The following is a 22,334-nucleotide window of genomic DNA, read 5'->3' as shown; positions in this document are numbered from 1 at the left end:
ATGTGCTTGACTGTGCTCATGAAGAAGGATGTGAACAAGCTCGGCTTCCTCTCTGGGTTACCCAGCTGCCATCCACCTCCTTGTCAGATTCGGTACGGTTGCCTTGGCCTGGTAACACACTGCAGAGTGACAGACGCGCTAGTTTAGGCATGGAACTATATTAATAAATTATATTGTGTCTGGGCATTAGAGTTTTGCCTTTGGCTGTTTTGGTACCAAAGGTATTTGAGCTTTCCTCTGCCTGCCCCTGTTCACACAAAGAAATATTGAGGATTTTTCTGTTTTTCCTCAAACAGACCCAGCTAAAGGAAATCCTGTTTTTTCTCCCCCCACTGTTTTTAATTCAACCATCACATATTATTTTTGATGTTTACTGTGCTTTTTAATTGCATGCACATGGGCACAATAAGCCCTGGAAGCACAATAATTTAGAAAAAAAAAATTAACATCTAGTAAAGTACCTGCTTTTCATGAGAAAAGCGAGCTTTTGCTTTTTTGCAGTTAATGGATTTTTCTCTTTGTAGGTTAATAGATGGGACTAATATCACAGTAGAGGATGACCATATGTGGCTCATTCCCTTCTCTTTGGGAGAAGATCATCTGCTCACAATCCATTTTGATAAAAATGAAAGTATTGCGGGGCTTCGCTTTTGGAACTATAATAAATCTCCCGAGGATACCTATAGAGGGGTAAGTAAAAGAAAAGGAGCACTGCCAGCAAAAATATACAGCAGTGCATTGGAAAATTGGTACTGTGATAAATGAATATAGCTGCCTTAATGGAACACCATAAATCTTTCTAGATTGTCTGAGTCTGAATTTTGTGGCAGGTATAATGCATTTCTGTCTCCACAAACAGCAAATACTGAAAAAAAGCCAGAGATAGTTTAAAGAAGTCTTCACAGCTGATTTTTCTAAGAGACACATACAAAAGCACATATTATTTTTGAGATATGTGATTCTGAAGTGGTATCCTCTCAGCATCTAGTATTTAGTCCTACCATATGATTCTTTATTTCCTGGGAATGGTAGAACAGTGAGCGCTTCTCCAACAGAAATTCTGTTTAGGTAAGTTACAGAAGGCCAGTAAATCAATACTACCTTTTCCAAGAAGCAAGAAGAGTCTCTAGAACTCTAACATTTATTAGGGAAAGTTGACATCTTCGAACAGTTTGATTAAAGTAATTTAGCTAAAATTGTATAACACACCTCTCTTTTTCCAAATTGCTTGTTTTATATTTTTTTTCATATTGAATTCTTGATATTGACTGGCAATAGACACCTGCTGGGGATCCTGTTGTGTCTTGCTGGCATGCTGAGTTTGCTGTCCCTCATTTCCCTGTTTTTTCTCAGAAGCTATACGTGCACTTGTAATGATAGCGATGAAGTAGTTACTGCACAGAAAGGTTATGAATCCGTTTGGTTCCAGATCTTCCCCTTCACGTATAACTGTTGCATTCTCGATGTCCACAGTCAATAGACAGAAAGAAAATGTTGGTATGTGTTAAACTAGAGAGGGACAGGACAAAAAGAATCAGCAAAGTTCTAGAAAAAATTCTAGAATTGAAGTTGAGACATGGATCCTTCATAGGATTGGGCAAGATAATGGCCAAAGTTGCAGAACTGCTTCTTTGTGTAAGTTTACCTTGCAGGAATTGCTTTAATATGAACACTACATAAATAAGAGGTGTCCCTCTCCACAACAGAGCCCTGGCATCTTTAATATCAGCACGGGGTTGTGCTGCGTGCCAAAGACTGGCCAAAGACTCCCAGAGGGCCAGAGCATAAGATCTTTCATTGAAGCCACAATTGATCTAGAGATTTTAACATACGGCGCATGATTTTCTAAGATGCTGCATTAACCCAGTGTTTGACACATGGGAGGTTCAGGAGCATGTTGAGCTTACCATCTAAACATACCCCCAGTATAACAGCTAGGGGTTTTTAGTAAAATCTGTTACCTAGTTGATGTGATTGCCTGTGAGAGTGGTACAGCTCTGGGACAGCATGGTGGGAGACTTTCAAAACCCAATTTGCCAAGGTCCAGAGCAACCTGATTTCACTTTGCAGGCTTCTGTGCTCTGAGGAGGAGCTGTGACTGGAGACATGTGAAATCCCTTCCAACCTAAACCTCTCTGTGATTCTGTGTACAAAACGCACTATGAGGAACTGTCTTTAAGTGGTGATGGGGAACGTTTTTCACTACTGTTGTAGGCCCAAGCTTCTCCAAGGCAGAGCAGAGGACGAAAGTTTGAACATGAATTTTCATACCAGATCAACTCCCTGTATGTGGGTCTCAGTTATTAAAGGAGGGAAAGAAATAACCAAATCCCTAAAATGTAACATGGAATTTGGTCTTTGGAGGCCAAACCAAGAAAGAAAGAAAGAAAGAAAGAGAGAAAGAAGTATATTTTCACAGTTTGCTTTGCTAGGTAGAGAAAAGAGGTGAGTCTGGTGAAAAGTACACATGCAGGTGGCACGCCTGTAAGTCCCCTAACAGTCCATGGGTACAATTTAGATGAAGAGTTCATACCTGCAGTCCTCTAGAAAGATGAAATAAATTATGTGGAAAACTGAGATGCAAGGTATCTGCTGGGCCACAGTAAAGAAGCTTTAGACTGTGAGCATAGAGCATCATGACATCTGTTTCTTTAAGCATTGCTGTTCCTTCTAAGAAACAGTCCCCAGGTAGGAGATATAACGATTTGCCAGGCAGCTGTTGACTGGTGGATTCTATTCACAGCTTTAGTACGAGAGGGTAATGGCAGTGAACTGTCAAAATGAAGGCTTGTGTGCTATTTCCAGCTATATGAAAAATTACCTCGTGAAAGCTTTGTTATGTGATTTGTAAAATGCTATGCGTGATGGTTGAGTGCCTTCTCAGATGATGAAAATTACTTAGAAATGAGGGCTGTAAAGGGCACATAAATATAAGCAGCTGTGGTATAATAGGTAAGATTTCATCTCTAAGTCTCTAGACTTCCATTCAATACTAAACTAAAATGCTTTTCAGTGTATTTTTCGCTTCCGCTCCTGAGCCTGGCAGACTGATTCAGCTGGAAAGTAGCATGCAGGAGAGTTTCTAATATGAAAAGGATACTTATTTTCTTTGCTCCCAAGCTTATTAAAGATGAAACCAGAAGTAGTCATTTCTCCATACTTGGTACTCATGCAAACATTCCCTTCTAATTAATGCTGTTTGGAAATGAGCAAAGCACCTCCTCTGGTCTAGTACAATACCTGAGTTTTCCAATCAAGAAACATTTGCATAAAAAGAAAAAAATCTTCCTGAAAATTATTTGCTTTTGGGATATTGCACGTGTAACTTACTGAAATTGTAACTGAATAAAAAATTGTTTACAAGTGAAAAAAATATGAAAACTGTTTTGAGTATCAGGTCACTAATAATATTTGGGCTTTGCAGAAAACTCTGAATGTGTTTAAGTTCTTCTCAGACAGACACCTGAAATGGGGATCTTAACTATAAATATTGCTTATGTATTTTTAATAGAAATCCTAATAATGAAATTTAAATATTTGCATACAAAACTAAGTTAACCTCAAATTATCATATATACATCAGTCAGTTTAAAATCCAAAGATTAGAAGACTGACTCACATTGCCTTTAGACTGAATTAAGTCTTCTGTTAACTAAATGAAGCTATTTTGGTTCAGACCATTAATCAGCAAGCTTTAATCATAGTGCCAGTTACAAGGCCATCTTGTTATATTTTACAGGTATTTTTCCTTCTTTAACCGGTATTTAGTGAAAGACTCAGTGCCATCAATGCTGCCTGTGATTAACACGGAGTTATATTTAACATATTTCAGGGCAGGATGCAGTGGTGGTGGTTGCTGCAGGATTGAGTTGTTATGTGACTGGGATCATGCGTACGATACCAGATGGTGCTAATGGGGGAGGGCGGAGGGGCCAGGGCTCCTGCATCGTCTGAATCAGTATGCCTGAATTATTTATTTAATCTTCAGAGATTGTATCAGACGTGCGTGATGTGGATAAGGCTCAATTCTCTCTGCCTGCTACGGGAACCTCTTCTTTATTCATATGCCTTCAGGTTACATACAGCACTGCTTGGAGACGAGTTTGCATCATCCTGGAAAAGTCCAAGTGCCACCTGCCGCACAGATAAATAGAACTGGTGAAATATAGGCTTTCTATAAATGCAACAGACACACAAAGAGTCTGCTCGAGAGACAGTGCTCCAGGTTATGTGATTTCTTAAAGGCTGGTTTCAGCCAGCGCTGAGCAATCAGCCCGATCCAGTAGTGTGCTTGGGTGCGTGGTGACTCTGTCTCCTCAAATCACCTTTGTGACATACGCTGACTTGAAAGCTGAGTCTCTCCATTCTGTTGATGTGTGTATGTGTTGCTGCAGACTCAGGAATTACAGAATCATTTAGGTTGGAAAAGACCTGTAAGATCATCAAGTCCAACCATTAACCCAGAACTGCCTTGTTCACCACTAAACCATGTCCCTAAGCTCCACACCTACGCGTCTTTTAAACACCTCCAGGGGTGGAGACTCAACCACTTCCCTGGCAGCCTGTTCCAGTGCTTGACAACACTTTCGGTGAAGAAAGGAAGCTTCAGTTTGCTGAGATCTAGTGAGATGCAGTAACTAAAGGATCTCTTCAATGCCTATTTTTTATTTGCCTTTTTCCCCCCAAATCCTCACCTCTCCCACCCTCATCAATGTCAGCTGTGAGGCTCTGAACTGCACACTATGGGTTGCAACTGGTATCTGCTGGTTTAGGCTTTCTTTTGCCAAAGGAGGTCATACTGTAGAGGAATGAAATAAATATAACAAAATTACTGAAACTATTTCAGCCTCTGAAGTGAATGCAGTTGTTTTGGATCTATTTTATTTTATGTAATGTCGTGTCGTGTTATGTTATTTTAAACAAGGCTAAGGTAGTCCACGTGACACTGGATGGTCACAGCATCTCCCCGCCGGAGGGCTTTCTTATCCGCAAGGGACCAGGCAACTGCCATTTTGACTTCGCCCAAGAAATTCTCTTTCTTGACTATCTGCAGCCCCAGCTGATAAATAAAGCACCAAGGAGGTAAAGTGGGATGTTTTTGGTATATGAACCACACAATTTCCCATAACTGTTTAGTATTATTTCATATTCTTTGTTGAAGCCAATTGTGTGAGGCACCTGGATGAAAATATCAAGCACTTAGAACAAAATGTTTTGTTGGGTTTTAACTATACACTGTTAACCAGAGTTTGTTGAGATCAGAGGACAATCTAATCCATAATCGCAGGTGGGGGGTTGGAGGTGGTGTTTGTGGAGGCTTAGTTCTTTGGTTTTATTCTCTTATTATCTGAATGAAGCAAGGGTACATAAAAAAAACTATTTTGTTGTGGTTTTTCTTGGCAGGACTGGTTCAAAGAGAATGGAACAAGCTAGTATGGACTACGAAGCACCGTTAATGCCATGTGGTTGTATCCTTCTCTGTCATTTCCTTAATTGTCATATAGAATTTCAGTTATATACTATGGTCATGAGTCCTGACCTTTTTGAATCCAACATTTTCTGGTGCTTTAAGAAATTAACAGGATATCAAGAATATGAGAAAGGCTTCTGTTAAGTATGAATTAAGAACAAATAAATGGAACATAATATATCAATGTGTGACCTGTTTTCAGATACTCACGTAGCTTTTTCTGCTGCCTTTTGTAATCCATCCAAGCTGGAGCTAGAGGTCCATTAGCACAGTATCCAGCCAGCCTATCAAAGCTACAAGTAATCTTCATATTTTTTCATATCTTTGAACTTTTGTCTCATTTTATGTCTTTATTAATGCTGACCAGAACTGTGTAATATTTTTGCCATTTTTCTTCATGTTTGTGACTTTTTAAGCTTGTATTTTCCTAGAGAGGCATAGCACAGCCTTTTGTGATAATCCTTACTGTTGTGCCATCCCTCTATTTGTCAGGCCTTTTAAAGCCATGAGGCTGTTCTAACCGAGTTTGGAGACAATGAGCTCTCAACAATACTAAGTTCCTGCCAGTTTCCTGAAAATCAGTGGCTGGGTAGAGGAAAGAGATACAAATGGGTGCTGCGTGAGAGAGATGGGCAGCACAGACTCCATCATTACATTTTCTGCCATTCAGTTTGGGGGCATATTTGCTGGCCAGTTGTATCATTCAATAACCAGTTATTTGCTGGTCACCTGTATAATTCAAAACCAGGCAAAGGCATATTCAGGAAACACATGCTGGCAGTGAAGATGTCAAATAGGAGGTCTGGTTTTAAAAAGTTGCAGTGTATAACAAGGTAGGACACACACTGAAAAAATTCATTCATTAGTTCTTCATCTGATAGAAGAACATATGTGAAAAAATATATATATGTGAACATGTGTATGTATGAACATAAATAGGTAGACTTTTGCCTAGTTGTGCCGCCTGCAGGTTTCCATCTGTGTGTATCAGTAACAGAAATGGCAGACTTCTTGCCTTAAAATAAAATTGTTTATTCGGAGAGGTTTAAGAGGTTAAAGTCAGAAGGGAAAAAGATAATTTTTTCACCCACGGTGTAACTCACCTAAACTGCAAATAAGAATGTCTGACATTGAGATGTGGGCTGTATAGTTAGTTTTGAAACTGCAAATTAAATAATCTGTTAGGATGAAGTATTGATATCAAAATTTTCCTTAATGGCTTTTTGCTTTTTAGTTATTTTCCAGTTTCAGCTTCTGACAAGTTGGGGTGATCCGTACTACATTGGTTTGAACGGACTCGAGTTGTTCAATGAACATGGAGAGCAAATCTTACTAACGGAAAACAGTATCCTTCTGCAGATCGAGCACCTCTGTCCCTTTCAGATAAGCCGTTTTCTCCCTGGCAAATTATCACGTGGCATCACTTGCTACTTCTTCCAAGTTGCAGTTTATCCCATGTGATTCCTCTACTTGTATGTCTCTGTATTTGCATGATGATACCTGTTTTGATGTGTTTTAGTGTATTCTATATCCTTTTGGAACATTTCTTCTCTGAATGGGATGCACCAACAAAGCAGGACAAGGTTGGAGAAGGCAAGGCTTAAGAAGGATATGTTATTTTTTGCTATCAACATTTATTTCTTCTATAGTTTGGAGGGACCAGAAAATTTGATGAGCTATAAATTCATAAGAAAGAGTTGAGCTCTGTTCTTTTTTATGGAATCTTTCATTGGGCCACAGGAAAGAAATTTTTCATAACTCTTGTTCTGGAGCTTTAGGCTATTCTAGACACCCTATCCAGTCCTGAAGATCAGGGCAGAGTCTCTGAATTTGATTCAGTGTTCTCTGGGTAACCAACAGAGGGAATGAAGGACGTGTTTGGAGGGTTCATTGTCATCAAGGTCACACTTCAGTGCTCTGTGTCAGATAGAGTCTCTTGAGAGCTGAAAGCTTCATACCCCAACATATCATTCATGTAGTTCAGCCACACGGAAGAAACAGTTTCTTAGCCAGCAAGATAAAAAGCATGGATGCTGCAGGAATTGTGTGTCTCTGAGGATCCCCACTGCCTAATAAATAGATGAGACAGTGAAAAAGGTAAAGGCTCTCTCCTGGGTGCTATTTTCATTTGTGTCTTGGATGATGCGTAATGAAGTTGAAGCATCGTAATGGAGAAGCAGCATTTTGAAATTTGAAAGTGGTGACAGATTGTTTTTAAGAACAGATCTTTAACTTAGTTTTTAAGATATATTTCTTTACGATCCGATGCAATGCCAGGTGAAGATACCTCAGCTCGTTTGGGATGATCGCCTGTTTCTGCCTGCACAGTAGTGTTGCTTGGCTATGTTAGGATCCCAAAAAGAGCGTATTGGTCTTAGTGTAGCACTACACGTGATAATTCACCAGGGAGTCTGGAACAAGCTTTTCTGGAACAATTGAGGCATTGCTGTGTTATTCCTTAATTTCTTTATAAATACGGACAGACTCAGGCCTTTAAAAAGCAAGACAAGGGGAAATGAGTGTCCCTCAAACTGGATTGCTAGGGATTTATCATTCTGAAGACAGTGCCATCCGTCCACGTTTCTTTGCATGTCTTTAACACACGTATGTTTTTAACATGAATGATCTCTCACAGAGAAAATCTAGTTACCTAGAAGGTTTAATTTTTCCTTCTCAAAGAACTGAAAGAAGGCACTATTAGACAGGTACTGATTTTTGTCACAAACCTTCAGGAACTCAAGGAAAACCTCATCTCACTGACGACTGTCTCCTACAAAGATACTTTTCTTGAGACATGTTTCATATGAGGAGCCTTCACAAGTTCATTCTGAGAAAGTGGGGCTTTATCACAAAAAAGCTGGGGAGTGCTTATTCCTGATACAGGAAATTTGTTGATGAAATCATAAATATGTACCTGAAAATAAATTAAATGCAGCTAGATAATTTCTTTCCTATTTTAAAAATAATTTTGGATGCCAGAATCTGTAAGGGTTGTCCTGCTTTTAAAAATATGCCCCCAAATTCCTTGGCTACCCAAGTGAAGTCCTTGGAGTATTTTTGTTTTCCTGCTGGAGTGGAGACTGCTTGCTCATGGAATCTGGAAAAGCAGGCACCAACTTTTAAGCATGGTGTTTCTGAAACGTACTTATTCGTTATTTGAGCTTAAAGCTTTTTTCAGATATTGCTGCTTTTCCAGATAGTGTCAACATTTTAGAAGATGTATCTGGCGACATCCGAACTCCAGACAAACTCATTGACAGAGTAAATGACACAACCGACGGCAGACACATGTGGCTTGCACCGGTTCTCCCTGGTTTGGTACATTTTCCCTTTTCATTCCGTTTTAGTGATGTGCATAGCTGTAGCTAGGAGCATAAAGGAAAGGGGAAAGCGTATGTAATTTTTAGGTAAATTTGATACTAGTAAATGATGCTAAATGACTCCCTTTTAGCGGAAGTTCTTTTTATTCCAGTTTCTTTTCGCTGCACAGATAGCAGCAGTATAGATTTCCCAGGTTTGTAATCTCCTTCTGTCTCCATGGTGCAACAGCAGAAGAATTTCCAAGGCTAGCACAGCTTTTTTATCGGTTACTGTGATAAAGATACTGACAAAGGAGTCTAATATGCGTGTTTTGTGCAATAAATGCCTTTCAAATGGGAACAGACTGGGATCTTAAATTTGTTTTTACAAAAAGCAATGAATGCGGTTCCAGCAGTGAGACTTTTTCTTAATGTCATTATGTGTCTTGAATTCAAATTCATAAATTAAAGAGGACAGACTTAGTACTTAATGTCCTAAGGCCCAAAGAGATTCAGCCCTTTCAGAAGCCCCGTGTTTAAAATATGGGGTCTCAAATATCCAAACAGGAAAAGTGGATACACTTAGATGGGTTCTGACTTTGTTTTGGGAGAGGACATTTATTATGGGCCTGTTATAGACATGATTAGGATGTATTTATTTATTAAAAGAGGATGGATTTGAAAAATAACAAGAAGTAAACCTGATGTGTGACATCCTATAGCTTACTTTGTTGAAAAAAATCCTTATTCCATATGTTAGTTATTAATTAGAATATGAAAAGCAAATAATTAAGTTAATTAAAAAAAATCCTATATCACCATATGTTGTAATGCAGTGGGTATAATTAAACTAAAGCTTTAAGTATGTCTGGGAATACTGACCACTTGCATTTCTCAGGAAAACAGAAGGTCTGCCTAGTGCTTGAGACTCCTACTGTGTAGATCCCACATCTTGAATCCTGGTAATTAATTTGATGGGCTGCTCAGATATCCATTATAACATCATGCAATGATTGATTTGACAATCATCTGAGTATGCTCGTGTCCTCTACAAAAGACGTGCTTGCAGAGGCTGTTTCATTTTGGCAAAAGGAAAACAGCAGTACCTGGAGCTCTGGCACAGGTTTTGTTCTGCTGTGTCTGACACCAAGCCACAGCAGAAGAACATCAGATATCAGTATTAAATGGGCAAATTGATCAAGTGTGATATGCAGGAGGGAAGAGTAAGAAATTTAATGATGCTTTCTATCCTTAAACCGCAGCAAATGATACCTTTTCAAGATCCACACAGTACTTTTCTCTCTTCCATCTTCCATGATGTGGCTGTACAGCCAGGATGTGCACAGGGATTAAGCAATCAGCCTATTCACCATCATCCTCTGTGGTTGGGATGCTGAACCAAAGCTTATATGTACTGGAAAGCTGAATTAACCCTTTGCTATACTGGCAGGTTCTAAGCTTTAAGGACATTTTGTATTATAGCCTTTCTTTTAATTTCTAAATATCTTTTCCTTTCTCATTCTAAAAGTGTTTTTGTCTTTTGCTAATTTATTACTAATGTAACTACAATTTGAACTCTTTGTTCCCCTGTTACTGATTGTCATTTTATTTATTTGTTTGAATGTATTTTTCATCAAATTTATAATTAGCTGTGAGACCAACAGTTGCCATTGGAGACTAATGCCTAAATTGTCTTCTGGAAAATCACAGATATAAACAGTTGTATTGATCACATCTACCTTTCTTTCTTCAGTAAAAAAAGGCATAATGATTTAATAGGACTAACAGTATCTTGTCCAATGCATCAAAGGATTAAATCTTCAGAGGATGCTAGCTTAAGATATGTTGTCCCAAAGCTGATATAGTAGCTCATGAAAAGAATAGCATGGAATTAACCGTAACAGTTTGCTGCAGCCTCATCTTTGGTCTTTACATCTTGACATTAATGTCACTGAAAGTAAATTTCATTTCTTTGGGGAATTTGTGCTCTTAAATATGAATTAATTCTCTTTTCCAGGTGAATAGGGTGTATGTCATTTTTGATGTACCTACTACGGTGTCAATGATCAAGTTGTGGAATTATGCCAAAACACCTCAGAGAGGTGTGAAAGAATTTGGTGTAAGTAATTTTTGTATACATGCTGTATGTGCGGGTGAGTCAGCTCGCTTGATTTCTGTACTTATTTTCACAGTTTACTGAAGTGTGATTCCATAAAATCTCAAAGGACCGGATTCATCTCGTTTGACTCTGCATTCAGTATTAAATTGACTAATCTGTGCCAGTCATCCGTCCTCCCTTTCTTGTCCGGGGAAGGAACACTGTATCTGATTTTTTTCTTAGGTAATTGTCTTAAGATAGGATAATAGGATAATAACTTTTTCCACTGGCTATAGAGCAGGCCTGGAAGACTACTTTAAACTACAAACCCAAGTTTCAGACAGCTGAAATGAAGTGAGATTAATTAATTCCTAGATTTAAGAGTGATTCACTGCAGGGAATAGAATGGCAATTACGTAAAACACAAAATACATTTTTAATTACCTACTGGAAAGCTACATTCGGAACATCAGTGAGAAGGGAAAAACTTGGGGAAAAAAATCAAAACCCAGCAGTGAATAGAGAGAAACGGAAGTTTTAAGGAACAAAAGCTAAACAATGACAAGACCTATGAAACAAATAGGGCAAAATAATTTCTAGTTATTTGATCGAGACAACTGCTGGAAGCAATGCCTGATTTCTAGATTTTTTGTTTGTTTCTTAAATGTTTCTAGCTTCTGGTGGATGACTTGCTTGTCTACAATGGGATTCTGGACATGGTGAACCATGTAGTATCGGGCATCCTACCAACCTGTGATCCGGTGGTCCCATATCACACCATTCTCTTCACAGATGATGAGAAGATTTGCCATCAGGAGAAGAGAACTGTTATTAGGTATGTGAGTGGGTCTTGATTGGAAGAAAGAGTCTTGTTTTCAAAAAATGTTTTTATGTGACTAATGTCATCAATATGTATGTTGCTATAGGAAATTCCCTTCCAAAGCATACTTAGCCTCATTTAACGGGAAATAACCAGTAGTTTCTTAGATACTGGAACCAAATTGGCAGCTTTATTTGTAAGCATTTCTTAGCACTTACTGGCATTCATGATTCATATTCATATATTTTCATGGAAGTCTATAGTAATAAACACAAAAGAAAGAAGTTAAGCTTCCTTAGAGAAGAAATAATAAATCCCAATGATATTACATCTAGAATGTATTTCTGTTACAAATAGAAAGTTAATGAAAAAGAACCAAACATCAAAAGTAAAGAAAATAAAGTCATCTGATTTGGCACTAATCAAGGAACCACAATTCTACTACATTATAACTGTTCTAAAATAATGAACTTCTTAAATGAGAAATGAATCGTATTCAGAGGAATGACACTTTGAAACCACTAAGTTGGCAATCTCAGAGAAAATATGATGAAATGAAGCGAAAAATGCACTTATATTTAGAGGATCAGGACTGATAGGGTCTAAAAAAGAGTCCCTAGCACGGAAAATAAAGATTGAAAGAATAATTTATTTTAAATGAGATTGAAAAGTGAGAAATTGAAAGCTTATAGAAATAAACATTTTGTTATACATTGCACAGCTAACAAATAGAATGTCTTGCACATACATCACTTGGAAAAAAAAGGCGACTGTTTTGCATTCAAAAAGGGCACATGACTCATTCAGAAGAATATTCAAATATTTATAAATAAGTGGAAGGATTGTGAGCTGTCCTGATTAGGAACAGAAGTTAACATTCGCCTACGGAGTTTGTTGTCCTGTGGTTCTCTAAAGCATTGGCTCTTGGCCGCTGGTACTGTCAGATGTTGAAATAAATTATTATTGTTGGGATGTGTTGTGTAGACTCATGTTCTTGGCTATGTTGTCAGGGTAAAATTTGGAGGAAATACAAGTTTTGAGAAAATTTTCAGTGGGTTATAGAAAGGGGGAGGAGAAATGAAGCTTTACTTTCTTCAGCTTAACATCTTTCTATGAGTAACGTTATTTTATTGGAATCAGAGAAGTTTTAAGAGGGGTATAGTTTCTGGGTCATTCAAACTGCATGATCTGTTTTCCAGCCCGGAACACGCAGCATTTCTTCTCTTCTAGACTTCCTGCACAGCAGCTTTCTTGGTCTTTCTTCTTAGCCTGCTTTGTAATCTTCTGTTCCCTTCTTCCATGTACTGCCCAACTGAAATATAGGGTACTTTAGCAGTAGAAGACAAATCCCTTACTACATGCTGGATGATATCCTTCCATTTAAAAAAATGCTTTTGAGCTTTTATATATTGTTACTTCTGATTTCGGCCTGTTCTCTTTCCCATGTCACTGTTCAGTATTTTATGAACCCTGAACTTGAGACCGATGTTATCAATACCTTAAGTTCTGATTTACTTCAGTATCGGTTCCCCTGTTTCACTCTGACAGTTTCAGAGACATTACATTTTTCTCCAAAACCAGAAACCTATTTTGTGCAGTATTTGTAGAGACAAGAAAAATACACTTCTTTTTTTTTTTCCAAAGGCATGGATGTTTTGGCTTTGTCTGTGTGAAAGGGAGATGTTATTAGCGATGTTTTCTTTAACGTTCAATTCTGCTCATATTTTTTTTCTGTAATTTGTTAAATTTAATTTACCTTTGAAGTTATTATTTCTTTCCCAAAAAGAAATTGTTAAAATTTTGCAGCAGCCTGCAAACAAAACTTGTCACAGTAAATTAGTATTGTTTCATTCAGAAAATTTTCAAATAATGCTATATCAACATGACAAAACAGTCCTAAGCTCCATATAAGGGTGTTTATACCCTCTCTGTACAGCACTGATTTAAAATCTCACTGTGGTTAATGTGGCTCAAGCTGCGTAGGCAGGCAAGAAAATTGTCGAGTGAATATGATATTTATATTTAAATGTGTGCCTGAGTGAGTGCCACTGATTAAAACTGGCAGGAAATCCTTCAGGTGTATGCAGACAGAATGCCTTTCCCTTCGAGATAGTCCCAGATAAAGCGCCTGTGTTCATAGCTTTGTTTAGCCTCCAGGACCCACATAACTCACCTTTTCCATGGCTCTCTGAACTTTTCACAGTGTTGATTATTTTGGCTATTGTCCTGATTTTAATCTTTTCAGCAATCACGTGGGAGATCAGGATGTACGAATGATGAATGAAAATGAGATTGTCACAAACAGCAAAAAGAAGCAGGCGGTGGCTGACCCAGGTTAGATCTGTCTTCTACGGTTTTCTTCTGCTTACTTTCTACAGAGACACAATGGGTCATGAACGTTGGTATAGACCTAATCTGGGAAAACTGGGGAGACTTACACCTCTTTTATATATTTACCTCTACTTTTTCTGCCATAGGAAGGCACCAAGAGTGTCATACTGTGGTGGATTTTTATTCTGTATCTAGTGGATGATATAAATCAAAGACACGTGGCATGTAGTCATAGTTTATACTGACACATACACAGAACTCCTCAGGAAAGAAACTGACTGAAGATAAACTGAAAACTGGTGTTAATGGTCCAGGTTCATAGATAGCTTTTAGAATAATAGGCTCATGCATCCCCACTGGCCTTTGAAGCAGCTTTAGAGATGATGCGCGTGTGTCTCTGAATTAGCTGCTTGGTGCTCCTCAAGCAAATCCAAATCACAATAAGTGTAAAAAGGGGGAAAACATGTTGACTTTATTCCTCCCACTGTCTTTCTGGTTGGTCTTTTCTCTTACAAAGTCATAATTAAAAAGACAACTTCTTCTTTTCCCAAGGAGAAAGAGTAGATTGTATTTATAGTCTGAAGAGTCCCAGTCATTCATTGTAAATTACTCCAGATAGCTCCCTAAATACATTAAAAATTCTCAGCCAAGCTGGTATATTCATGATTGGTTTTCTCTCCTGAGCATGACACTTTCTCCAATTAGTTTCTCTAGAAAGTGTTGCAGACACTGTGTGATGGCTTTTAATAACGGTTCTGTAGGAGAAGGTTTTGAAATGCCATTGCCTGTACAAACACAGCCTCAAAGTTGTTAGTGCGTTAGCATCAGCTGTGTCAGGAGCATTTGGAACATCAGTGTGCTTGTTGTGATGACATCCTGGGCTCCAGCGCAGCTGCACCCTGTGTCCAGTGGCGAATAGCTGTCGTTGCTATGGCCGGTGCATCTATTGCTGTGGAGTCACCAGCTGAGCATCGCCTATTGCCGTCTGCCCCACGTCTCCTCTGGAGTACCTGCTGGTGTCAGCCGCAGTGGTTGGTAACAGAGATTAGGAGAATAATTAGTGTTGGGGGAGACTGCAGGGATTCCCCTCCTGAGGAAGGGTCCAACCTGCTACTCAGAACAGCGTCAACGCTGAATTCAGACCAGATTCCATAGGCAAGTGATTCCATGGGACTGTGAAAAAATTGGCATCACTCACTGTCAATGTGAACTCATTACTAAAAGAGCAGCTTAGCTTTCGTTCTGGGATGGAAAGAGAAACGGGCAAGTTTCTTCCTCATGTTAGTCTGCGGCTGCACTGTTCATACAGGTATGGTCTTAACACAGCACTCAATTTTCCTTAACAGCTTTGCGTCCAAAAACCTGCATATGTGAAAAAGGACTGCAGAGGAGGAAAAGATAACACGGGATTGTGATTGGAGAGTCACCTGGTCCGAAATACCTGCATTTTAGCTCTTCAAGATGCATATCATCCAAAGGGAAGATTTTTGCTGAACCACCTCCTGTCTTATCAGAGGAAGTTTTCTTCACTACAGTAAATTTTCTTCAGTAGTGAAATTCAAAGCATGAATTCAGTTTTCTGTGTTTTTTTTAATTGTCATTATCTGTCTGATTTTTTCACCCCCTCTCTTAATTGCAAATCCAGGGAGGAAGGAACATAAAGGAGCGAGTGAGACCTGATTGCTGGCTGCTCCTGCCAAATACCAAGAACTTGGGTGAAGCAGGATGGTCATAACACGAAGCTTTCAGGGTATTTCTCAAGCTTTAGTTCCTAAATCCTAGCTGGATGATCACAAAGCTTCCATACACTAGAAGGAAGCATCTGCTTTCTTTCTGATGCCTGTAAATAGTTCTTTGGGAAATGCACTTGTTAGAGGAAATGTTCTTTCCTCTCTGTTTCTGGGATGCCTCTGTGTGTTTTGCTGCCCTGGCTCTCTCCGGGGGCTGCCGCTGTTCTGATACTTGGAGAGGTCGCTCTGGGCATGCAGAAGTGGGATGAATGTGTTTAGATAAAGGAGATCAGGAAGCGGGTTTGTCAAAGTTTAATAATTTTCAGCTGTCATCTTTTGCAGTGAAATAATTATTTCTTTCATTATTTCACTACCATGAAAAAAGCAAAATAGCTGCTTTGCCTGAAGTGCCATTGACAGGTGCTCTGCACACTCTTCAGAGTCCTCCAGCGACACAGCAATGCTCTTTTCTCCTCTTTTGCCTGAATTTGGTTATGTGAACGAGGAGGACATACCCCTGTGCTGCACCAACCAGCAGCGTGTCATCACTTCAGAGAAACGGTAAATGCATTGTAACTAGCAGGAGGTAAGGAGTGAACTGTGTTTTTTAACACAAAATACCCTGCGTATATGGTAGTTTAAACAAAACTAACCAAATAATCACGCAGCAGGATTTGTAGCTATGCAAATGTACTTCTCCCTGAAAATCTGTCAGTTGTGACAATCTGTACATCTCTTCCGTAGAAGATTCTTCCTTTCTCATTTAGAACTCGCTCGTTGTTTCCAGGGGGAACTGAGCACTCTGAAGTCAGTGTGTGCTTTCAGACATGAAACAGAGATACACTATTGCAGCTCCTGAGACAGAGTCAAAATGTGCTGCCTTCCTCTCTGTACTAGTCAGGAGTGCAGTATCTTGTATATTTGCTTACGAGAAGCACACTTCTTAGCAGTTGTTGACTAAGCTGAAAAGACACAAGATAGGAATGCATCTCCTGGATTTCTGTGTAATTGATGGAGCAAAAAAATGTATTTTGTAATAAATACAAAACACTTTAGAATAGTGTGTGTGAGTGTGTTGTACTTCGTATAAAGGCTCTTCCTGAACCGCACGGACACAGGAACCCTCTGTTGCTCTGAGAACTGTCTCCCCTCGTGTGTTCCCAGTGTAGCTCTGCAAGAAGCAGGTTTTAATTTTTGCTCCAAATCAGATAACCATCACACAAAACTCCAAAATGAAAAGAGGAGGAGCTGACAGGAGAGTTATTGGTAGGGCTAAGAACAGATATAAAGGAATGTTTTTGGAAGAGGAGAGGCTACAGCAAGGTATTTAAAACTTAAGGCACAGTCACAGGTTTGTCAGGCAGTCTCTAGGTGAGATGAGGCTGTCGTGTTGTCTGTTCTTCTGAGAAAATTGTGTTGGGTATGAAGAGAAATGAAACCTGTTGCGTTTCCTGGCACAGAATAGCATCCTTCTTATTGATCAGAAAAGGAATGAGAGGGAGGGGACTTTCCACGCTCATCTGTCTTCTCTCTATCTGTCTGGAGCGTCTCGAGTCCTGTGCGATGGACTCATGATTTTTCAACCCTAATCAGCCCTAGGTACTCCAACATAGAGACTCATTTCCACAGTGAATTGGGGTTAAAAAAAAACCAAGTTTTGCTACACTTTTCCACCTTTTTCTAACTAGCTAGTCACAAGTACATTCATGTCAGACTAGCATTTACAGAAAAGAGGAAGATAAACACGCGATCAAGCAAATCCCCGCGGAGCACTTCGGTCAGAGTTGGGCAAAGCTCCAGCAACAGGCATCCAGCAAGAATGTGCGCAGCAAGACATCATTCAACGTTGACAAAAGCATGGCAAAGGAAAAGAAAGAATTAATATGAATTCTTGCTGAAGCCTTTGATGTAAATTATTAAATTTTAGCCCATTTTCTCGGCTGCTCAAAACCCTTTATGTCATGGTTGCTCACCTTCACCTGTCGTGACTCACTTTGAAGGGGTTGGATCAAGAGAACAGGAGTGAGTTTGTTTGTCCCATGATGACACTGAGAAGGGCAGAGGATAAAGAAATAATCTCTGAGGAAGCACATGTCATGCTGCCTACTTTTTGATCTTTAAAAAGAGATTTTTATCAGTGTTCACAGTGTAATCTGAAAACTGGGGTTCCTGGGAAGGCCTGGGACTTCTGTTTGCAGTTCCTGCCTCTTTGGGGTTTAGTCCAGTAGAATTCATAGAGCAGCGAGAAGCAGCTGCTGTGGACAAGGGAGCAAGTAGTGATGCAGATGGTGTAACAGGCAGCGTAGATGACGTGGAAGCCTGTGTATGACTGAGTCAGGAGAGTCAGGTGAACCAGTAAGAGCTACATGAGGAGCTACAGACAGCAGCTGAATTAAACTGAGCCCTTCTCGTGGCTTAGGCTGGACTTGGACATAAAGTTGCACCACAGCATCCTGCTTAGGTGATGCTGTTTTCTGTAAGATTGCCGGGTCCTGCTGGGTTTTTACTGGGTTCTTCGTGTGTTCGTCATTCCCCGCAGTGGTGTTCAGTCCCGTCATTTCAGGGGTGTGTGCCAGGCTGGTAACATCTGCCAGAGCCTGATGGTGCCAGTGAGTGCCGGGGTGTTGGGGGACCGGGCAGAGACCTTGTATACCAGGTACCATGCTGGAGTGACCAGAGGTCGGACCCACTGCCAGTGATGGTGTGACAATGAGAACAAGGGGAGAGGGTTGTTGAATGCTGAGTCTTTAAAACCTCGTACCTTACCAGGGAAAGCTCACTGCTCAGCCCCAGTCAGGTACGAACAAAGGTGAAGTCCTGTATTAACATCTGAATTCTTGCTCCCGCAGGGGATGAAGTCTGCTTTCCCTGTGTTTGAGTCAATGGCTTTTCTTCTGTAGGACAGGAACATTTCCCATTCCCTCCTGCTGCCTGCTTCCGCAGTCCTCACTGGCCTGGGGAATATAGCAAGTGATTCACATCCAGACCAGCACTGGTGCGAGCAGACAGTTGTATTAGCGATGCCTGAGGCTGGCCTCTGTGTTCTGGGGCTGCTGACCCAGGAGGCTGAGCTCTAACAGGAGCTCCTCTCCTGGTAGGAGTCACTGAAATGGGAAAAGCTCTTCCAGTATTCTTCAAAACGTGTGGACTCCAGACCACACTGCCTGGTAATGGCTTCACCAGCGCTACAGGTACTGTGACAATGCACACTGCAGCGTTTGGTGCACCTTCCTGTATTCCCCTTTAGCTTTTTGCATCATGCCTGTCTTTTACCTGCATCATTGTGCTAAGAAAGTCACTCTTGTCTTTCAAAACTTTCCTGAAGGTCCTGTTCAGAATCATTGCTCTTTGTCTCGCAGGTGTGACCAACCTGTTCTGCTCGCCAGGTGTATGTGTTGAGATGTATTACAGCACCAGTTCCATTTCCTCTAGTTTCCCATGTGGAGGCGGCTCGCTCTCTGTGGTCTGGGCTGTTGCCAGCCCCGGGATTGCAGCACAGGGGCTCCTGTCTGCGTGGGACCCTCGGTTCCAGGGGTGCTGGCGCTGCACGTCTGCCTGCTTCGTTATTCTCTGTTCAAAAATGCTGCAGAGAGAAACGTTCATTTGGGAGGTGTGCACTGATGTGTCTCTAAAGAACGGGGAGGGAAGCAGGGAGGAGTACAACGTGATGGAAGAATATTTGCTCCCATGTGAGCGCGGAGGTCCCGGTATTCAGGGCACGAGAAGGAGGGTTCCTGGCTCAGTGGTCTCTTTGCCCATTTCTGTGACTATTTGCTTGTTTGCTGAGAAATGACTTACAGCCCGCGTGAGACACAAACATCCCTTTGTCACGCAGCTTGTATCACCCTAATGGAATTCTGTCAGCTGAGGATAAAATGTGGACTAAGAAAGCAATTACAGAGTGAATCTCCTAGCTGCAGGAAGAGCCGAGCGATGGGGACGGAGTGCCCAGCTGGAGTAATTTCCTGTCCGACTGCCCTCTAAATCTTGCTGGGAAGAGATCAATTTTCCACCCTTGTCTAATAGCATCAGCTCCAGCCACCCCGGCTCAGGACCCTGGGAAGTGCTGCAGAGATCGAGGCATAAAAGGAAACGTTGGCGATTTGTGACTTCTTTCTTACTGACCTAGAAATTACAGGAAAAGGGGAAAACAGGTTCCAGAGCTCCTGCCTGATGGCTCTCTGGTGTTCCCTTGCTTAGCTCCTGGTGGAAGGAGAGGACTGATCAGCAGGGCAGGAGTTTCCCAGCCTGGAACACTGCTTCAGCACGTCACAGTCCCCCAGCCACAGCTCACTGCTCTGGCTCTGATTAAGAGAGGAAACCACCTCTGTGACCTGCTGGCAGCCCTCCCCAGGTGCGCTGTTCGTGTCCGGAAGGTCCCGGTTACACAGCTGAGCCCACACTGAAACCCTGCCTTTAGCTTCCCACGTGCTCAGGGTCTCTTTGGTGTGACTGAAATCAACTTGATTCACAAATTCTTAGTGTCTGTCTCTGCTCGATTGCTCGTGGGACTTCCAACAATGTCAGCATGCGCAGACTTTGTGTGGTTTTCCCAAGAGGACGGGCATCCTGGGGAACCGCAAACCTGAGCAGGGATCTCTGATGGATGCAGTTCGCTTGTGCTCAACTTTTTCCTCTTGCTCATGTGTGGTCTGTTATTTCAGAGCTCAGTTGCTTGTGTTCCATTGTGATCTCACTGGAAAAGGATTTTCACGGTGGGTTGGGAAGGTTCAGCGTGCTGGGGTGAGCACGGGGAGGTGAATGTCAGCGAACGCCAGCGGAGCCCAGAAATACCCACGTCTCCATCTTCTCAGCAATGAAGCCCTGGGGGAGGCAGAGGGTGGGTGCAGCGCAGAAGAGAAGTTTTAGATCTGGACACGGCATTTCAGAGCCGTTGTAAGGGCCGGGAGGAGCCTGCAGCCTCCTGGGAGCGTGAGCCCAGCTGAGTGCTGTGGGCTGAACTGCTCTGCATCCCAGTCAGTACTGGGGGAGCTGGGACAGGTGTTGGTCAAAGGCTCCAATGGAAAGCAGGAGAGGTGGGCATCGGGGCAGGGGAATACAGAAGCAGCTGCTGTGGCTGGGAAGGGTTCTCTGGCAAACGACCCCCAAGGTGGGGAGGCTTGTACTGGGGAGAAGAGCTGGTCCCTGCGGTGGAGGGGTGAGCTGGGAGCAGACGAGCCCTTTCATCTCTTTCACTAAGATTTCTCTTCTGCCTGATGGCAGCCTAAGGTGGCTGCCAGAATAGATGGTTCTGTCTGTAACAAGCTGGGGAAAGAACTTTCAACTTGAGCAAGAGAAAGCTTTTGTCTTTCATCAAAAAGGGCGAGGGCTGAGGCAGCGCCGGCACCGCAGCTCTTCTGGGTGCACGGAGGGGTTGGCAGGAAAATGCGTCAGCCGGCCCGGCGAGCGGGGTGGGACACTGACGGCTGTCAGCCCCGCTTGCTTACAAGTGCAAAGCACTGGTGCTGCTGTTCCTGCTGCTGTCCGTGGCTCCGTGCGCCCATTCATCGAAGATTTTCTTGGCTGCTTTCTGCTATTACACACCTTCATTTTTAACCTTACAGAAGTCCGACCAGGTTACTTGGGGCTTCATCCAGTTTGTCCTGGACAACCCCTGGGGATGGAGGCTGCACAGCCTCTCTGGGCAATCTGGTGTCATACTTGACTGTCCTCATAGTGAGTTTTTCCTTTGATGCATACTAATCTGTGCTTTCCCCCCACTGATTAACGGCCTCGATCAGCGTGGGTAAGACTTCTGGCATTGCAGAAAGGTCATCTCTGCTGTCGTCATCTCGCTGTATAATAATAAATTCAGTTTCCCCACTATAATTTCAGATTTGCGGATTAGCAGAAGTCTTGTGATCTGCCTCTTTCCTGGTCTGCTGGAGGCACTGCTAAAAATAGACCAAGCGGCAAAGCTACCTGAGATGGCATAAGCCTAAACAGGGGTAAAAACTCTGCAATGAATGACAGTTCTGGCTTGTTCCCAAAGGAATGGTTTTGGATGGTTTGCTACGTACTGGAAATGGTTTGGTAAGGATTAGCTGGTGAACAGATGAATCAAACTGACATTTCCATTACCAACAGGAGATCTGTCTGTGGCCAGAATTCATGGAGAAGGATGTGGGATGATAGTAAGACTTTTCATTATGTTTAATATTGTCAGAGAAATGAAATAGCTCCTATTATTCATCTCTCTGGGATGGTAACAGATCTGAATATTAACACAAAAGGGGAGATCTGATCAAAACCCACTGACCCAGCCAGACACCGGTGTGTGTTTTAATCACTCTCTTTGGGGCACTGAGAAAATGTGCTGCTCACAGTAAATCTGCAGGCAGCTGAGATCTGCATTTCTCAGCACAGCCCTTGGGTAGATCAGTGCACACTCTGTCCTTGTGTGTTCAGTTTGAATCCTTTGGGACCCCCCGGTGCCACTCTTTTTCCGGGGTGGGGGGTAGCACTAAGCCCTGGGGGAGATCTGCACCTTTGTCGTCTGCTTGTAGGTTGAGAAGAAGGGTCCAGAGGGCAGAGCTCCAGCTCATGGGGGAAAAAGCAACCACTAGAGAAGCACGTGGATGTCAGA

At 41.7% G+C, this 22,334-nt stretch overlaps 1 protein-coding gene across 1 annotated transcript in view; it reads left to right on the top strand.

The window, feature by feature from the left end:
- Nucleotides 1-15,420, top strand: part of LOC104461150 (uncharacterized protein KIAA0556-like) — a 19,186-nt gene extending 3,766 nt beyond the window's left edge. Inside the window, exons 3-11 of the mRNA XM_010072627.1 lie at nt 525-690; nt 4,925-5,082; nt 5,404-5,468; nt 6,705-6,815; nt 8,667-8,788; nt 10,787-10,888; nt 11,542-11,702; nt 13,933-14,021; nt 15,365-15,420. Coding sequence (XP_010070929.1) covers nt 525-690; nt 4,925-5,082; nt 5,404-5,468; nt 6,705-6,815; nt 8,667-8,788; nt 10,787-10,888; nt 11,542-11,702; nt 13,933-14,021; nt 15,365-15,420 — 1,030 coding nt within the window. The remainder of the gene's footprint in view (nt 1-524; nt 691-4,924; nt 5,083-5,403; nt 5,469-6,704; nt 6,816-8,666; nt 8,789-10,786; nt 10,889-11,541; nt 11,703-13,932; nt 14,022-15,364) is intronic.
- The last annotated feature ends 6,914 nt before the right edge of the window (nt 15,421-22,334 follow it).

Source organism: Pterocles gutturalis, unplaced genomic scaffold, assembly GCF_000699245.1.
Source record: "Pterocles gutturalis isolate BGI_N339 unplaced genomic scaffold, ASM69924v1 scaffold20692, whole genome shotgun sequence".
Taxonomy (NCBI): Eukaryota; Metazoa; Chordata; class Aves; order Pterocliformes; family Pteroclidae; genus Pterocles; species Pterocles gutturalis.
The sequence above is the reverse complement of the archived record's forward strand: the minus strand, read 5'-3'. Positions and strand labels throughout refer to the sequence as shown.